This window comes from Ciona robusta, chromosome 7, assembly GCF_009617815.1.
Source record: "Ciona robusta chromosome 7, ASM961781v2".
NCBI lineage: Eukaryota > Metazoa > Chordata > Ascidiacea > Phlebobranchia > Cionidae > Ciona > Ciona robusta.
This window is the reverse complement of record NC_143241.1, coordinates 5,165,429-5,183,111: the sequence shown is the minus strand read 5'-3', so window position 1 is coordinate 5,183,111 and position 17,683 is coordinate 5,165,429. Positions and strand designations below refer to the sequence as shown.

Sequence of the window (17,683 nt, the reverse complement as noted above, 5' to 3'; positions counted from 1 at the left end):
TTGGTCGGGTAAAAGTTCATTTTCAAACAGAGCACTTGGTTAATCATGAACACGTCTCTTTGTCATTGTGTAAGGAGAGTTAAGACTTACGCGAACTATAAAATTCTAACCGGTAGTAGGCGGTAAAGTGCTGTAGCAAAAATAATCGTAGCGGAACATTACACTGTATATTTCAGAGAGTTAGAAAGTAAAATTTCAGATTTACGGTAAACCTTAACAGCATATACTTTCTTTAACCAGTTTTCAAAGGTAAAAAAGTTTTATTTTTATTCTCACGTGACCAATCTAGAACTCGGGGGAATCCCCCAGCAACAAAACATTGTAACTTCTTTTTAGTTTTTTCTTGGTAAGGTTAGAACTTTAGAAGATAAAAACGAATAGTCCAGTCATTTATTTGCAGTAAAATTACGTTCAGTGGTGACGTAGGAGTAAAATTCAGGAGAACACTATTTGTTTTACGAACTTAGTTGTGTGGTTGCTTCTTGTTTGACTTTTTGCATTCTTTGTTTGTTGCAAAACTGTGTTTTGTTTTAATTAAATTAAAGTCGTGTTTATATGCTTTCTTATTATAGATTTTAGTATTAAAAGATATTGTTAGGATCTGACGTTTCAATGTTGTCCATCTGTAGACTTGGTGGTCACACCAAGGAAGTTAACTCGTGCACTTTTTCTACACAATATTTTGTGACTTGCTCTGGTAAGTTTTATTCTGTCATTACTTCACAGTGTGTAGTTTTCTCTGGTAACTATGCTGTATTGGGATTTAAAAATAGATATTAGTAATATTAACCCATTCCTATTATTTGCAAAAATACACATATATTTCTATGTATATGTGTATATATATAATAGAGTTAATATCATTTGCCCGGTACTTTGGTGAAATATAAACTTTTCTGTTGGGTTTATTAAATCACTGCTAAACCGTATTATTGTGACCTAATGATGTTTTATCATTTTAATGCAAGTATGCTAACGAATCGTAACGAACATTCCATTATTAAACAGGTGACAAAACATTAAGAGTTTATTCAGCAACAACATTCACTGAGTTGCCATACTCGCCGATAAAAATCTTTAAATATGGGGTGAATTTTGTAAAGTTTGATAAATCAGGTTCTCTACTGGCAAGTGCGTGCTCAGATGGGAAAGCACATCTGTTTCAGCTGAGTGAAACAGACTACCAGGTAAGCTATATATATGGTAGATTTTAAACCATAGGCGTAACATTAAGGGTGGCTGGGGTGATATGTAACCCCAATTTTTTTAACTGAGAGTTGAAATAAGATCATGCGTTTTAGTACCATGGTTTTACACCTTTAAATTTGTTTTACTTGCTGTTATGTGTTTAGGCCTATACAAACAAAAAAATGCCAAAATAAGTATATATACTGCTATTCTCCACATTAATCAATAAAGTTTCCAATTTTTAACAACCATGGGCAAATAAGAGTAATTACCTTTTAAGAATTTTACCACAGATTTAACAAAAATCCAAAACGTCAAGCTGTTAATTTTTTGATATATGTTAAAGTATTTAAAAGAGTGTAAACTAGTACACCCTACACGCGAAGAACTTGTTCTAAAAACATCAATTTTTCCTTACAGAAACCTGCACTTAAATTAAATTAATCAATGATTAATTTGAACTTCCTGTAATTCATTTTGTGTGTTCCAACTTAGTCCTAAATCCCAGGACCCTTGGCGAGCTCTGCCATAGTTACCCACCCATATGGATTGAAGTAGAATTTCTGTTAAAATGCATCATGTTTTTTTAGTATTTTAAAATGCAGTTACGCTCATAGTTGTCAAACAAAAAAAGTCATTGATTAATGTGGAAAATGGGATTTGACTTTGCTTGTTTGTACGGGCACTTTATGAGTGACATGTTACCCCTAACCTTACAACTGTACTTATGTTTTAGGTTGTGGCAGTGTTTCGACATTCAGACGTAAACACAGCGCAAGTGTGCGCTTTTTCCAGCCAATCGAATCTACTCGTTACTGGATCTGCTGATGGTTCAATTGCATTGTGGGATATAAACAGTAAAAAACAAGTCAGGTATATCTTGAACAAGACTCAAAGTTTCCAGTTTTAAACATTCTACCTACTTTATTTTATTTTGTTGATTTAATTGCAAATATTGTGTGCTAAATCAGCCAAAAGTCAGAAGCAAAACTGCATTAACATTACAATTGCCATTAAAATATAAATACAGCTATGGGGCAAACTAGATTCCAATTTTGTTCTATTTTTTTAAAAGTACTTTTATACAAACGCTCTTAACATAATTGCTTTATATAATTAACTCGAATTAAAAGTATTTTTATATGTATTTCGTTTCTATCAGAATTAAAGCTGGCCATCCTGAGGGCAACGTATATGCAGCTGCTTTCACGCCTTGTGATCATTTTCTTCTTACTGGTTCCGCACTCGGTGATATTAGAATGTGGAATATGCAGCAAAACAGAATTTTTGTAAGTCTGCAACTTGTATTCTCATGAAACCTGAAATTTTCGCACATTTTTTCTTTCGTAACTACTTAAACAATTAATAATAAAATTGATTTCTAAAATTGAACTTAGTGGCCTATCTAAAAAATTCATCTAAAAAACTAGAAGTATTTTAAGTAGCAAATGATAAAATTTAAGAAACTGTAATGTTAAGATTATTTCACCAAAAAAGTTTATATTTTTGTCACCATAGCAACCTATATCACTCACACAAGCACATGATGAAGGCATCTCATCATGTGGTGTCACGTGCATCGTATTTTCACCAACTTTTCATCAATCACGTGAGTTTTTATCGTATGAACAAATTCAACACAAACAGTTTGTAAATATTTTTTGAGTGACATCTAAAATTTAAAAAAAGTAAAAAAAAACGTTGTTTTATACCAGATGAGCCACTAGAATATTTTTACATTATGCCTGGTAGCAGAAGTGACAGAATAGTTTTTTTTTTGTATTTTATGAATATCTAAGGGCATACACATAACGTTAGGTGTTCCTGTCTTGGAACAGGTGTGATTCCGATATTATCTGTTTAGCACCCCAGTTTTAAGCCTAAAATAGCTTTTATGTTGTCAGGTGTCTACAATCAGCAGAGCCTAAGTATAATACATTCACCACATTAACAATGAAGTTTCCTGTGTTTTATGAATATAAGTGTAACTGCATTTTAACAATGGCACCCAGGATTTTGTTAAAATTCCAAAATATGACACCTATTTATAAAATACCTAGGAACATGGTATTTCCATTTGCATAAGCATTTTTAAAACAATAGATTAAATGCTGGTTTAATACATTGTATAAACTGCATGTTTTTAAACTATTCATTTACATCGATATTTGTATCCTTTACATAAATTGTTTGTATTATTAAACTTGTAAACTTTTCTTGCTTTTCAAGTTGACAATCCAGATCGAAGTTATCTAGTTGCATCTTCGGGGCAAGATAACAACGTAAAGATGTGGATTTTCAACTATGCTTGTAAGTTGCTTAAGAAGCATTATTATTTACTGTTAGTTTATCAGTTGAATTTTTATAAGGAATAGTCTATATGGGTAAGGTGAGGTTCTATTGTGTGGGTTAGGGATTTATGCCAGAATTGCATGTAAAGGCATTAGCATGTGAAGATCTCCAATATATTACTGTTAAAGCCCTCGCGTACCTTTGGGGAAGTGGCTAGCTTAAAAACCTGGTTGGAGGTCCATGGAGTAGCACCCCTGGTGTTGGGGTAATAGGCCACTCCTGGCCTATATTCTAGCACTCATGAGCAGGTTTTAAATTAGAACAGGTTTTAAATAACCTAAAAAAAGGTTTACTGCCTATATATTATAAGATCATTAAGGCAAAATGTAGCTTTATACGTCAGTTGGTTTTGGTTTGTAGTCCATGTTAACTAATACAAAAAAAGTAGCCAAGTGAAACCCCAATGTACCAACTCTTCCTATATCTTGGGACCCCTGAAATGCCTCGCTGTAGGACATCCCCAACATGGAATAGAATAATAACAAAATCAGTCACCTCTAATAGACCTTGATGTGCATATTGTTTCTCCAGCAAGAAGTCTTCAGTTATTTCAAACACTCTCAGGGCATGGTGGGCCAGTTAACTCGTGCGACTTTTCCCTGGATGGCAGCAATATTGCTTCGGTTTCATTTGATAAAACGGTTCGCATATGGGCATCGGTAAGAATATATTGTTTTTTTTCAACTTTAGTGGGATACATGTATTACTATTAAAAAAAATTTGCTAAAACTAGAATGAATGAATGTAACTTACTTTATCCCACGTGGCCGGAAAACAACAACACAGCCACAAGTGTTCTGTTTCATACACCTCATGTCAGCTTACGAGTTACCATATATGTTACTTTGTGGTGGTTTCTATTAACACCTAATATCATTGGAGATATAGAGGCAGCTCAGCGTAAACCACAGCTTTGCTGAGCGATGTTCTCCAAAAATGATAAACTTCTTTTAAAAACCCACTGTCCACTCTTTGACAGTGATGTTACATATAGAAGAACAATCTTTTTCAACCTGTTTTGCGGAATTGCGCAGTTTAGACACTCTGCTGCAGTTTTCTTTAGGGCAGGAACAGCACAGAACAGCAATAACAGCATTGGACCAGTTTCAATGGCGTAAATTTGCAAAGTGTTCGAACATTGTCCAAAATAAAAACAAATTAAAATCACAACGTATTAAACATGGTGTAGCATCTAGCACCACTGTGAAATGATTTGTTTTATATCATAATTGAGTTTTCTCATGCAGCAGAAAAAAGTGTTTTTTTTTGCTGTGTTACAGACTCGTACATTTTCGACTACCTATTTTTCTCCTATTTTTTTGTTATGAATTAATAAATAGTACATGCATGTGTGGTTTAAAACGTAATACATATTTTAGAACTGTGTGAAACAAATGTCTCTATTACCATAAACTGTTTGCATTCATTCACCCCTATTGGAAAATTCATATATAGTAGGGTGGGGTAAGATGGATACTTTTAGCACATAATATCCTAATATTTCCTAGTCTTGTTTTAACAATTACCAACGTTTTTTTTATACTTGTGCGGATACCGGTATATAATTTTTTAACTGTTCTTCATTTTTTACCAAATTGGGCGGTATAAATGAATGAAAATATGGACCAACTTACCCCAACCCTAACACATATGCAACGCAAGCAATAATATATGGTAGGGTGGGGGGAAATGGGACACATTTTCATTCGTTTTTTTCGTCCCATGTGATAGTAAACAAAGAATACTCGAAGAATTTTAAAACACTGTCCTGACAACTCCCACAGTCTGTTGTTATTTGTTTAAAACATGATTGGAATTTTGTATATTTTGTGTAGAAGGTGTCCCATATTTCCCCACCCTACTTTATCATCAAAACAGACACATCCACACCTGTATTTAAATTCCACATTTATCAATAATTCAACTTTAGATATCTGGTGAAACAGAAATGGTTCTTGACGGTCATTCCACCATTGTAACATCAGTATCTTATTCAAGAGACGGCAAATACCTGGCTACCACTGGATATGATAAAGTTACCACTGTATGGAAAATACAGGGCGAGACAACATCAAATAGTTCTGTTTCTCCCAATCGAGCTGCTGTCTCGGTAGGTCAAAAATGCCTTTGAGTTGGAAATTAAATATAAATTTGTATTTTTCTTTTACTCAATAGGCCGATGTGCTTGGTTTACTCAAAGGACAAACTGATTCTGCAACCCCACCATCTGCTGCAGGTTTGTTTAGGATATTTATATTACCTTGGCGCCGTGGCATAGTGCTTAGCGTGTCTGCCTTTAACTCAGAGTGGGTTCAAGGCTCGTCGCTGCTATCATTGTGGTGGTGTCTGTTCTTGGGCAAGAAACTTCGGCAGTTGCTCCAACCCAGTAGTCAGTAATGAATTGTATGAAAAAATATTGAAAAAATTCAAAAAAATCACCCACAAAGTAAAATATATGGTAACTTGTAAGCTGGCACAAGCTGTATGAAGACCCGCGTTATAACGACCGTTATTTTATGGGCACTTTTTCCTTTTAAACTTGTTAACAACTGCCTCTATTACAGCAGCTGCAAACATTTCATTTCAAAACTGGTCATGTGACGAGGTTGGGGAGTGGTTGACCAATGAGATGAAACTTGAACAATATGTGGAAGCGTTTAAAAATAATGATATCGATGGTGCGGAGCTCGAAAGTTTAACTTCAGAAATTTTGCAAAAGGAATTGGGAATAAGTGAGTAATTTTAAGGTTATTCAGTTTTGCTAAAAAGTATTAAAATTGTTTTAATATGTTTCATTCTAATAAGAAGAGTACACTGTTTTTTTTTTGTTTTTTTTTTAATTGTAAAACCTGTTTATTTTTAACTGTATCTTAATTTGTAAGCAAAAAAAAGAAAAAATTAAAAATGGAAAAATATTGTACACCGAAACCAAATATATTTAGATGTTTTTAAAAAAAAACATCACAAAACCATATTTTTTTATCACAGCTCCTCTGGGACACAGAAACAAGATTATAAGAGCGATAAAAGCTCTTCAAGGAGGCGAGAGAGCCCAACAAGAGAAGCTTGACCTCTCTGCGTTGGTTGGGGCTCTTCCTCAGTCTTTACAAGCTATTGCTCCATCTGTGATCAACCAGTTTATGAAACCAAACGCAAAAAAAAGTGGAGGTAAGGTTGGTTATGTTTGGTGCTGGGCTCACTTGGTATTCTATTCTATATGGGTAATGGTTCCTAGGATTTGGGTCAGGATTGGCCCATTACCACAATGTCTCACTTGAGTCGTAATTGAAGGATACCAGGTTCAATGCTCGACGCTGATGAGTGTATGTATGTGTCTTTGTGCAAGGCACTTAACATGTAGAACCTATATCTTAGCATCAAGTACTTAGTTTTATACCTGGATTTAGGAAAGAGTTTGTCCACTATTTTTTCACACAGGGTGCTACAACACATTTAGTGACCACTGTTTCTGAATACTCGTATGTTCCTTTAATGTTATGTGTAAAAATCAATAAAACAGTTATTTTACCAATACAGATGGCAATGATGAATATGAATGGAAGAAAGTTCACCTGATACCTCCAGGTCAAAGAGTACCAGCAAATAGACCAGCAAAGATTGGTAACTTTGTTTTTGATTTACTAGAAAAGTATTTTTTGGTTGAACAAATGTAACTTGCTTTATCCCGATGCGGCCGGGAAATTTGTTATAATAAAGGTATTACCTGTTTCATACACCTCGTGCCAGCTTACGAGTTACCTAGTATGTTATTTTGTGGGTGAATATTTTTTGGAAAATATTTTATAAGAGATTTTTTTTAAGTATGGCTGATAATTTGGACAACCCATTAGTGACCCCTGCATTGAAGCAAATGCCGCGTTCCACCGAAAAAGACACATATACCCATTGGTTACAGGCAGGCACAATAATCACAGTACTACAGTGTCGGACTTCTTTTCTGTATAACATGTTCTTAACTTTGCAGTAAAAGAAGGAGAATGGCAGAACATAACATATGGGAGTCCTGTTCAAGTTACCAACCTTAGAAGAAGTGAAGCTGATGGTTAGTAGAGGAATGTAAAAGTTTGGTTTCATTTATATATTTTTTAAAATATGATAAGTAATGTACTGACAAAGTAATTGTTTGGCTAATTCTATATGGGTGAGGTCCTATAGTGATGCATGCTTGGAAACATGGGTTTCAGGTTAGAGTTAGACCATTCATTTCAGTATTGAGAAAAGTTTCTTGTTTAATCAAATGTACTAGAGTTATGTGCCTTTTTTGATTTTAGTTTTGATTTTATTATGCAAGAACGTAATTTTGAAAACATTTCTTTTTCAGAGACAGCACCAGATGAATACCTTTGTCCGATATCAAGGGAAATAATGACAGACCCTGTTTTAGCTGCAGGTAATATCTTATAAATAAGATTTTTTCTACAATTATATATAGTAGGTTGAGGTATGATGGTCCATATTTTGTTTTTTTTATTATCCCAATTAGATATATCCTTTGGTGAACAAAGCATATTTACAGAATTATATAACTGTATCGTCGCAACTCCTAAAGGAGTGTTTGTAACAATCAAAAAAGGGCAAAAAATCTAGCTTTTTCAGTAAAACTGATTTCAAGACTGTGATTTTAAACTATATATTTTAACTCCATTCTCAGTTCTTTTTAACTCTTAGATACTAAAACTTATCATAAATTCATTTTTGTGTGCATTTTCTATGATTAATTAATCATTCATCAATGCTTTTACATATTACTACTACTATTTTTACCATTGTTTTCACCTAAAACTTTTAAATCCCCAGATGGTTTCACATATGAGCGCGCCTCTATTGAGAAATGGTTTGCAAAAGGCAGCAAGCTTAGTCCCATGACAAACAAGGCTTTGGTAAACAGAAATCTTTTTCCAAACCAAACTGTTAAATCCCTGATTGCGCAATTTATTGAAAGCAAAACTACAACCGGCTGGGTAGAAGAAAAACTAGACTGAAAAAATGCTAAAAATTAGATTATTGTTGTTTTTTAATCAAGTCCCCAAAAAAGTGCTCTAGTAAAAAACGCAATGTAATTTATATTATTGCTTTTTTTTATATTTAATACATAAAAATTAAAGTGTTCTATATATATGAATGAAATGTTAAAATTAAACACGTTTAAAATTTTGTTTATTTTTAATTAAGAAACTTTAACAATTACCACTGCTTTTAAATCAAACCAGCATTGCACTAAAATGTATCATTTAAAAGTGCTCATTCAGTTCTTATTTTATTTTGAAGTTAGCCAGTTCAGGCTGTAGCCTGTCACCATAGGCACCAAACCTGGGCTGGCTGGGTATCCAGGTCACCCCTATATGTCAAATTTACACATTACAACTAAATATGTGAAATTTGTTTCAAAAGATTGTGTGTCTAAAAATCACCCCGCTTTCTCTGCATTTATAAAAGATTGGTGCCTAGAACTGTCACCTAAACCCTACTAAATTATCATCACATATTAAAAAAGTTTTTTAATCAATTTAGTGCAATACAATTAACCAAAAAAACAGACACCATGTTTAAATATTTTTTGCTTCAATATCTTTTAGTCAGAAAGTTATTGCAAGTTAAAACTTTTTAATTTTGAGCGTGTTTTTGTTGTTCACTTATATATCTATACAGTATGTAGGTATTTTATTATGTACAAATATGCAAGACTTCTATTCTACCATTTTGTTTCTTCTGTACATATTTCTGTTATCTCAAAAATGTTTTCTTGTCTTTTTTAACCAGATTTTTTGTTGTAAGACTAAAAGTAGGAAAATAATCATTTTCCAGTTTATTTAACGCAGAAAATGTGTTTTTTTTTATATATTTATTTTTGCATAAGTTACAGCGAAAATAAATGCTGGAATAAATGTTTCTTATTAAGTGGTAACAAAACTCTTTCTATGAGTTTAAGCCAAAAGTTATTTCATCTAAAAATATTGTTTAAAACTTGTTTTTTATTTCTATTACTTATTGTAGTAAGATTGCATTTTGTTATTTAGCGGTTAACTTAAAACTTAGTTTTTCTTTAGTGTATAACCCATTATTTTCTATTAATTTTTTATTTATTACAGACGTTTCTTTGTTTTTTCTTCCTTAAAAAAAGCTTTGTTTTTTCTTCCTTAAAAAAAGCTTTGTTTTTTCTTCTTTAAAAAAAAAGTTAAATTACATAACAAAAAAAATAAAACCTTTTATTTTTTAATTACTATTTCAGAAACCTGTTGATAGGTTAAATTCAATTTTTTTGACACAAGTGACCTATGGCTGCACCTGTAGATCATGAATTCAACAAGGATATGGTTGAACGAACAGCAGCAGATTTTGCAACATTGTTTAGTGTGACATCACAGACAAATGTGAGTGAATATATTTTAATTGCATTTGGTATTTTTTCAATGTTTTCAAAGTTAAAATTGACACTGAAGTTCTAATGCAGGAAATACAAATTGCGTAACACATCTTATCTACATTTACTCTGTACATAGGCTATAGACACTTAACGGCAATCTCTCCAACCCAGTGGTTATTATTGGGTTGTCCAAATTATTAGCCCTACTTATAAAAAAGCAACATACATTAGAAACTAGTAAGCTGACACGAAGTGTATGAACACTGGTGTTATAAGAACGGTCGGTTTCCGGCCACGTGGGAATAAAGTAAGTTGCATTCATTCATTGTAATTTTCCTTAGTGCTACAATGTAAGAATGTGTTGAATGGATTCTACTTGCATATCTTCGCGTAGCAGGCAACGACAGTTGTTATAACACATTATTATGCTAGAAGCAGGCATGTTAACCACTGTGCCAAAGCACATACCACGGCTTCCCTTTTTTATGTCATGTTTTTCGTCAGATGACTGCGATTGAGGAAAGCATGGAGGCTGTCATGACTCGCCTTGATGAATTATATGGAATGTTAGATATGGTGGGTCAAACTTTGGGTTTTTATCATCTTTAATTACCTTATTTCACCATTAACAGATTCGCACAGACAGTACATTAGCCACTACTGAGCTCCTGCCGTCTGTGAGAGCAAAAATGGACGCTTTGTCGCCGTTATTTCACCAAATAGACCAACTGGAGGTTTGGTTTTATGTAGTTACATTTCCAAATCCAGTTTTCGATTTTGATTCTAAAATAATTTTAATTATAATTTATCTTTTCACAGAAATTTGTAGAGACAGTATACAAATCAGTTACAGAGATGGAAAAAGCTGTAAAAGTTGCAGACAGTGAATTTAGCACCTTGAACTCAATTAAAAAAGCGGTTTCTGGTTTTTCATTTCTTGGAATTGGAAAGGTGGCTTTTTTTACATGAAACCTAATTATTCTTTGTATTTAGAGGTGTAAGCTTATTTTATGGTTTAACCAGATTCTTGTCTGGCACCCTGGTACAATTGGTTAGTCTGCATGCCTCTAACCCAAGGTAATGGGTTCAAGGCTCGTCGTTACTACCGTCATTGGCATTATGTCTTTGGGCAAAACACTTAATCAACTGCTTCAACCCAGTGGTCACTAATGGGTTGTCTAAATTGTCAGCTATACAGATAAACGAAACAATAAAAAAAAACAATCCCTCACAAAAATACATTTGTGGTAACTCATAAGCTGGCATGAGGTTTATGAAACAGAACACCCATGTTACAACGGCTGTCGTTTTCCGGCCACGCTAGGATAAAGCAAGTCACATTCATTCATTCAACTTTAAAATACTCCTATTTTTGCAGAAAACAGAACTGCAACGTCATAATGACCATTCTAATATCAGCATACCTGAAGCCTTTGTTACATCAGAATATTTAAATTTAAAAAGTGCTGATTCATCGAAAGAGATTAATGAGTCCGCAGAATAATCTTAAAATGTTTTGTTCATGTGCAATATTTGGTGTTTTCTCTTTTACAGCTGTTAATTTTATTAATGTTTAAATGAATGTATTTAATTTTTTATGTCCCATTTTATTGCTGTTTTATTAATCTTTTTGTTCAAAATTGTCAGTATATATTTCTGTTGTACTTTTCTTGAATTTTAGTGAAAATTATATTATATTATATTTGTTTTAGTTTAATATATCATATATTTTTTTCTTGAGTGCCTATGTTTGGGAATTTCATAAAATGACTAAACTTTTTTACTATCCTGATAAAAACTTATACGGGCTGACATGATTCTTTTAAAAAAGCTTTTACCAAATTAACATTAAAAATATCCCATTATTTTCTCCAGGCTTAAGGGAATAGGAAATATTCTAAATGTCTTCTCGTGAATGCCTCTTAGCTTATGAGCTGTTGCAAGAGCATTATGGTAAGATAGCTGCAGACGTGGCGAGCTTCCTGCTTCAAAATGGCTGGCAACCTCTTCGTTATATTGCCCTCAAAGCTAACTTGAAGCTTGACCAGGTGTGTGCAACATAGTATGGTTAATAATATGCTCTATCACTTGTTATATACTTGTATTGTAGTTTTGTAATTGCTAACTATTATGATCATTGTCACACTACATTACACATCTGTAAAGATATGAAAAACCCTAATTTTTTCTTTTTTCTTAAAAAATTTCCTTTAAAGAAACAGATGCAGAAATTTATATCCAAGCTGTTATGTTTCACTAATTCTTTACTTTATTTTTATCTTATCATAATTTTTTACTTGCTTATCTTTTTTTAATTTCATCACCACAATTTTTTATCTTTAGGTGCGGAAAGCTCTGTGCCTTTTGATTCAGCATAAGTTGGCAAAATTCCATGTAAGGAAGAGGAAGATTGTGGAATACGCCATTAATATCGAAAATGTCCTTTCCATACTTTTCCACCCAAAGTTTATTTACACAGTTAAACTACTTTACGGTGATGCTGCTGAGTTGATCGTGGAGGAAGCATTACAACATGGAATTGTAAGAACAAGCTGTTTTTTGTTTTTTCATTAAACACTAGATACGTAAATTAACTTGTATCATGGTTTATCTTCATGTGGCAACAATAGGCTAACACGGGTGTTCTGTTTCATAAACCACGTTTCAGAAAGTTACCACGTTGTAACTTTTTAAGTGTGTTTTTCTGTATGACCGACAACTCATTAGTGACCACTGGGTTTAAGGAATTTCCGCTAATTTACTTGCACAAGAATAAATATGCTCACAGCAGTTAGCGAAGTATGGCTTTTGTAAAAAATGTCTCTTTTTTCACAAAAAAACCTGACTAGATTCTGATGAGCACCGCAATTAAAAATGTGGCAGACAGACTCCCAGATGAAAATGGATCGGGGAAAATTGAAAAAGCTTTCAAAGACCTTGTACAGACTCATTTTTTACAGAGGTAGGCATTACTGTAAGTTAATCAAAGTCTCCGGACTTTAGGTGGCTGTACACAGTATCCAGCATGCGAATTCGCTTGCAAAGTAGTATGCAAACCCATTACCGAGTTCTGCATGCGGCAGCGAAATCCCAACAAAACAGACAAAACGACGAATTCCGGATACTGTGTACAGTCATCTTTGTAGTATTTTAAAAATAATTTTAAATTTTGTAAAAACCCAAATTGTATCAAATATTTGCTAAAAATAAAAGGCATTCGGATTAGGGTAATATGTTAACTCTGCCCTACAACCAAGATCTTCTGTTGTGCTGCACAATAGGACCTTACTCCTATACAATTCATAGCTCACCGTCACCAAACATTACAATGTATGTCATATCTGTACCATAACCACTTTTTAAGGCTTTAATTGCTCTTTTTTTTTAAAAAGTGTTAGAATTTATAGCTTACTATAAAATAAAATCCATGTCATCCCTGTACCACAAGTTCCACCACTTTTTACTCCAGAGAGCCAGAAGTAGAGAAGAACGAAGAAGAGGAATATATTGTTCCCATCTTCACTCAGAATGAAGCTGATCTGTATCGTCTTCCGACTTTATCAGAGGAATGTGAGTACTGCTGCTGGTCCTAATTTGCATAATATTATTTTTTAATTAGCCATACCCTAATGAAAATTTACTATTGGCACTAATGCAGTTTTAAACAGATTTATTCAGTTAACATTTTTCACTGATATTAACATGGTCTTCACTGCCACTAGAACATTTCTTTTATTACATATACATATAAAATATTGTTTTCCGGAATATTTATTCTGACTTTTTGCTTTTTGGAAAGATAAATTTGAAGTGCTGCTTTTGAATAAATGTGCACCATGATATATAATCTCTTCATTTTATGTTTTATATTAAAACAGCTTTGAAAAGAAAAAGATCTGATGATGGTTCTGATGAACCAAAAGCAAAAAGATTAAAATCGGAAAATGGAACACCTTCTGTAAGTATCTTTATAACAGAAATTCATGTTCTCCTACCTTGTTAAAAGCCCGTGCCTTGCCAATATAAATTAATTCATTTATTGTAAAAAAAGTATGGTAGGCTGAATACGGGATACCTTTGGCACAAAATATCCTGATCATGTTTTAAACAATTAACAACGGTCTATGCCAGTCATGAGCATACAGTTTTCAAATTCTTTGAATGTTCTTTGTTTACTACCAAATGAGACGAGAAAATAGAATGAAAAGGTGTTTCATTTTCTCCCACCCTACTATGACACCTACACCAAGCCACTTTACCATAAATTCAACGCACAAAAACAAAAGTTTTTTCTTGCTACAGATGCCTACAGACGTTGTAGAAGACGATGGTGTTTACTGGTCAGTTAACATTTCCAGATTTCAACAATATTTTCGCGACCAATCCATAGTAGCTTCTGTTACGCAACGCTTTGGGACACCGTGTGGTGAAATAGTCCGAGCAATGCTAAGGATTAGTGAGGTCACGACCCCAGCCAACGCCCAGTCCACACAACCAATCAGCAGCGCCGAAATCGCGAGGTCTTTACCACAGAAATTACCAATGGAGGTTGGAATATATTGATTTTAATGTTTTTTTGGGTTTATTTTTTAAAGCATGCTTTTAGTTTTTTTTTTGCTTTAGCATTTCAGTTTTGATGCTTTTAAGTAGATCTACACTGTTTTAACTTTTTTCTTTTAAAAACTATCGGTGCTCCTTTATTAAATTTAGTAATATAAGGACTTCAATTTATATAAGTTTTGTGTTACATCACAGTAAACTTTTTACAATATGTTCGAGTGACACACATTCTCAAACGCCGAAGTGGCTAAAGCAGTGCAAATTTCAATCACGAATTGTTTGTACATGCATCACAAGTACCCATAAACTCTGGCATAGAAGCAGACGCTTGTTGCCAATACTTATGTTGCCAATACACTGAACCTAAAGTCACGAATTGTTTATTCAGCATGTTGAGCAACATCTGAAACTTCTCTCTAATGATGAAGATAAAATTGTTCAGTTATTTGATGACTCTGGCAGTGGGGGATTGTATGTTGTCAACTTAAAAAACTCGGCTCTGGCGCTGGCAACTGCCACAGTGCTTTCCTATGTTCAGCAGAGGTGTGTAGTTGGTTCTGTTTAGATTTTTGCTGCGATTATGTGAATGCATGATTCCGGGACCAGGCAAAGTGGTTAGCGCCTGCCTGTAACCCAGAGGTAATGGATTCAAGGCTCGTCACTGCTACCATTATGGGTGTATTTGTCCTAGGGCAAGACACCTATCGGCAATTGCTCCAACCCAGTGGTCACTAATGGGTTGTCTAAATTATCAGCCATACATAAAAAATGAAAAAATCCCCCTCCCCCCAAAAAAAATAGTCACCTGCAAAGTAACATGGTAACACATAAGCTGGCACAAGGTGAATGAATAACCGTGTTATAACGACTGTCATTTTTAGCCATGTGGGGATAAAGTAAATTACATACATTCATAAAACTTGTTTATCCTTGCATGGCATTGACAGTCCTTATAACCTGATTGTTCTAATTCATATACCTTGTGCCCGCTTATAAGTTACCACATATGCAACTTTGTAAGTGAATATTTTTTTTTATATATGGCAGATAACCCATAAGGAACCCAGCAATTAAGACCAAGTGTCTTTTCCAGGGTAACAAAATGCCAATTGTTTTTGACATCATTTTTTATGTATTGAATCTGCAACTTGTGGGTTTGTTGCCAGTACAGTATCACATAAAGTATTGCTTTAAACATTATATAAATAATTATAAGACATGTCAATGTCCTATTTTCATCACTAACTCATATCTATTATAGATACGGAAGTAAAGCTTGTCGTATATTCCGTCTACTCATGCTAAAGAAACATTTGGAGCAGAAACAAGTTGAAGAATTTGCGATGATTCCTCCCAAGGAGGCAAAAGGATATCTTTACCATGTAGGAAACTGATTTAAAATTTTAAATCTAAAAGAATGAATTTAACTTTTTTATCTTAACGTGGAGGGGCAACAGTAGTCGTTAAAACACAAGTGATGTTTTTTATACACCTCGTGTCGGCTTTTGAGTTGCCAGATATAGTAGGGTGGGGGAAGATGGGACAGCTTTTCATAGTAAACAAAGAACATTCAAAGTATTTTAAAACTGTATCCTCACGACTCACATAGACCGTTGTTAATTGTTTAAAACGCCATCAGGATTTTTAGATATTAGGTGCTAAAAGTTTCCCGTCTTCCCCCACCCCACTATATTATGTAACCACTGAGTTAGAGCCAACTTTATACTATTTTGCACAAAAACACATATAGGCACAATTGTAGCCTAGAACCTCCAGTCTGTTGGGTAGGGGTAGATGAACTAACGACTGCGCAGCGAAACTGGACCGCTACATATTTAAGTTTCAGTTTTTATACGAAAAATCTAATATTTTTTCCACCACTTTATGTTGCATTTAAAAATTTTTTTGAATTGTAAATTTTTCATGAATCTGCAATATGGTTTACTTTTTTCAGATGTTAGCAGAAAACATGGTTATCATGCAAGAAGTTCCACGCACACCTGACCACGCTCCTGCTAGAACGTTCTACCTTTACTCTGTTAATATTCAGAGACTCTCAAGAATATTATTAGTAAAGTGCTACAAGGTATATTACTGGTTTATATTTAAAAACACTTTGGTTATTTTTCATGCAAACATCTTAACTTTTCTGTTACTTTTGCTACCAGGCATGATGTAAATAATTTTTAGTGGCCCATCTGGTATAAAAAATGTAATATATTTTTTAATTTTCATCTGCCCTTTGGCAAGTTCAGACGAAACGTCGAATATTCCCTAGATCTTTATACCTGATGTATAAAAATTGGCGCATATGGTGTCTTTTCCCTCAATATGAAATTGCCTAAAATAACGAATATTTAATCATTACAGACCTGCACTAATCTTATGACGCGGCATAATCACTTAATCAAAACAAACAAAAGAATTCTCGATAAAGAGGAACGAATTACGGCTATTAAAGTGAGAGTAATATTATATTCTTTACTGAACAATGTTTACTTGACCGGCGCCGTGAGGTGTATGAACGAGGTGTATGAAACAAAACACCCGTGTTATAACGACTGTCGTTTTCCGGCCACGCGAGGATACAATAAGTTACATTCATTCATTCAATGGTGGCAGCGTCAAGAAATTGGCTGTAAATCTTCCAAACGTGTTGGGGTTATGCGTGGTTTTAGATAGATACTGTTACAGGTAGACAAGTTAACCACTGTTGACTGTTCCACAGCGCCGTACGATATATTATCTTTTTTAACCAAGCAAGTTTCTAGGCTACGTTACCAGATGCTGATGAAGCACAGCTTGAGGAAATTGAAGAAATGATGACGTCATCAGAGCGTACGTCACTCACAAAGCATCAGCATTGTTGCAATAAACTACACACAGCTCAGAATCAGTTGCTGAACACCATTTTTGTTTTGGATTCGTATTTAAACGCTCTTTCGTCAGCGTGAAAATAGATTAAAATAAATTCAAAAATTTCGTTTAGCCGGCGTGTTGATTGTACCTTTAGTTATACGGTTGCCATTTGTACGCACCATTACACTCCTTGGCTCCTATATGGCACATTCTTGTTTTTAATGCTAGTAACGGGCATACGTATCGAAACGACACTTAACAGCGCTCACAAGATTGTCAGTAACGGGTTCTATTCTATATGGGCAGAGACCCCAACACCAAGGACACATATGCGTATTA

The 17,683-nt window shown here is 34.0% G+C and overlaps 3 protein-coding genes across 5 annotated transcripts; all 3 read left to right on the top strand.

Moving 5' to 3' along the window:
• The first annotated feature begins 373 nt into the window (after nucleotides 1–373).
• LOC149734080 (WD repeat, SAM and U-box domain-containing protein 1-like) lies at nucleotides 374–8,943 on the top strand. 2 transcript variants are annotated; one of them, XM_089881543.1, is made up of 15 exons: nucleotides 374–697; nucleotides 1,009–1,187; nucleotides 1,925–2,061; nucleotides 2,351–2,477; nucleotides 2,707–2,797; nucleotides 3,418–3,498; nucleotides 4,072–4,199; nucleotides 5,471–5,650; nucleotides 5,716–5,776; nucleotides 6,108–6,272; nucleotides 6,529–6,708; nucleotides 7,078–7,161; nucleotides 7,526–7,603; nucleotides 7,883–7,951; nucleotides 8,359–8,943. In XM_089881543.1, exons 1-15 carry the CDS (start codon nucleotides 613–615, stop codon nucleotides 8,541–8,543), a joined length of 1,830 nt encoding a protein of 609 aa, XP_089737669.1. In that variant the 5' UTR covers nucleotides 374–612; the 3' UTR covers nucleotides 8,544–8,943. The 2 variants fall into 2 exon arrangements, with proteins under 2 accessions (XP_089737669.1, XP_089737668.1); XM_089881542.1 differs by having other exon boundaries at nucleotides 377–697; nucleotides 6,105–6,272.
• An 845-nt stretch (nucleotides 8,944–9,788) lies between these two features.
• LOC149734079 (biogenesis of lysosome-related organelles complex 1 subunit 4-like) lies at nucleotides 9,789–11,800 on the top strand. Its single transcript, XM_089881596.1, has 5 exons — nucleotides 9,789–9,932; nucleotides 10,430–10,501; nucleotides 10,558–10,659; nucleotides 10,745–10,876; nucleotides 11,304–11,800. The coding sequence occupies exons 1-5, from the start codon at nucleotides 9,837–9,839 to the stop codon at nucleotides 11,427–11,429; spliced, it is 528 nt and encodes a 175-aa protein (XP_089737722.1). The 5' UTR covers nucleotides 9,789–9,836; the 3' UTR covers nucleotides 11,430–11,800.
• A 16-nt stretch (nucleotides 11,801–11,816) lies between these two features.
• LOC149734078 (DNA-directed RNA polymerase III subunit RPC3-like) lies at nucleotides 11,817–17,473 on the top strand. Of its 2 annotated transcripts, XM_089881552.1 has the most exons (11): nucleotides 11,817–11,973; nucleotides 12,269–12,466; nucleotides 12,775–12,887; nucleotides 13,395–13,495; nucleotides 13,804–13,883; nucleotides 14,228–14,473; nucleotides 14,874–15,028; nucleotides 15,747–15,867; nucleotides 16,440–16,571; nucleotides 16,856–16,945; nucleotides 17,257–17,473. In XM_089881552.1, the coding sequence occupies exons 1-11, from the start codon at nucleotides 11,827–11,829 to the stop codon at nucleotides 17,437–17,439; spliced, it is 1,566 nt and encodes a 521-aa protein (XP_089737678.1). In that variant the 5' UTR covers nucleotides 11,817–11,826; the 3' UTR covers nucleotides 17,440–17,473. The 2 variants fall into 2 exon arrangements, with proteins under 2 accessions (XP_089737678.1, XP_089737679.1); XM_089881553.1 differs by lacking the exon at nucleotides 16,856–16,945.
• Nucleotides 17,474–17,683: the final 210 nt, after the last annotated feature.

What these genes read in the sequence shown, in the direction of transcription:
- LOC149734080 (XM_089881542.1), top strand. Translation starts at nt 613, where the DNA reads ATGTTGTCCATCTGTAGACTTGGTGGTCACACCAAGGAAGTTAACTCG. An exon ending in CCAATCGAGCTGCTGTCTCG is followed by an intron (nt 5,651 to 5,715) that starts GTAGGTCAAAAA and finishes TTTACTCAATAG; the next exon opens with GCCGATGTGCTTGGTTTACT. An exon ending in TAGAAGAAGTGAAGCTGATG is followed by an intron (nt 7,604 to 7,882) that starts GTTAGTAGAGGA and finishes TTTCTTTTTCAG; the next exon opens with AGACAGCACCAGATGAATAC.
- LOC149734079 (XM_089881596.1), top strand. Translation starts at nt 9,837, where the DNA reads ATGGCTGCACCTGTAGATCATGAATTCAACAAGGATATGGTTGAACGA. An exon ending in TATATGGAATGTTAGATATG is followed by an intron (nt 10,502 to 10,557) that starts GTGGGTCAAACT and finishes CACCATTAACAG; the next exon opens with ATTCGCACAGACAGTACATT. An exon ending in ACCAAATAGACCAACTGGAG is followed by an intron (nt 10,660 to 10,744) that starts GTTTGGTTTTAT and finishes ATCTTTTCACAG; the next exon opens with AAATTTGTAGAGACAGTATA.
- LOC149734078 (XM_089881552.1), top strand. Translation starts at nt 11,827, where the DNA reads ATGTCTTCTCGTGAATGCCTCTTAGCTTATGAGCTGTTGCAAGAGCAT. An exon ending in CTTTCCTATGTTCAGCAGAG is followed by an intron (nt 15,029 to 15,746) that starts GTGTGTAGTTGG and finishes TATCTATTATAG; the next exon opens with ATACGGAAGTAAAGCTTGTC. An exon ending in CAAAAGGATATCTTTACCAT is followed by an intron (nt 15,868 to 16,439) that starts GTAGGAAACTGA and finishes TACTTTTTTCAG; the next exon opens with ATGTTAGCAGAAAACATGGT.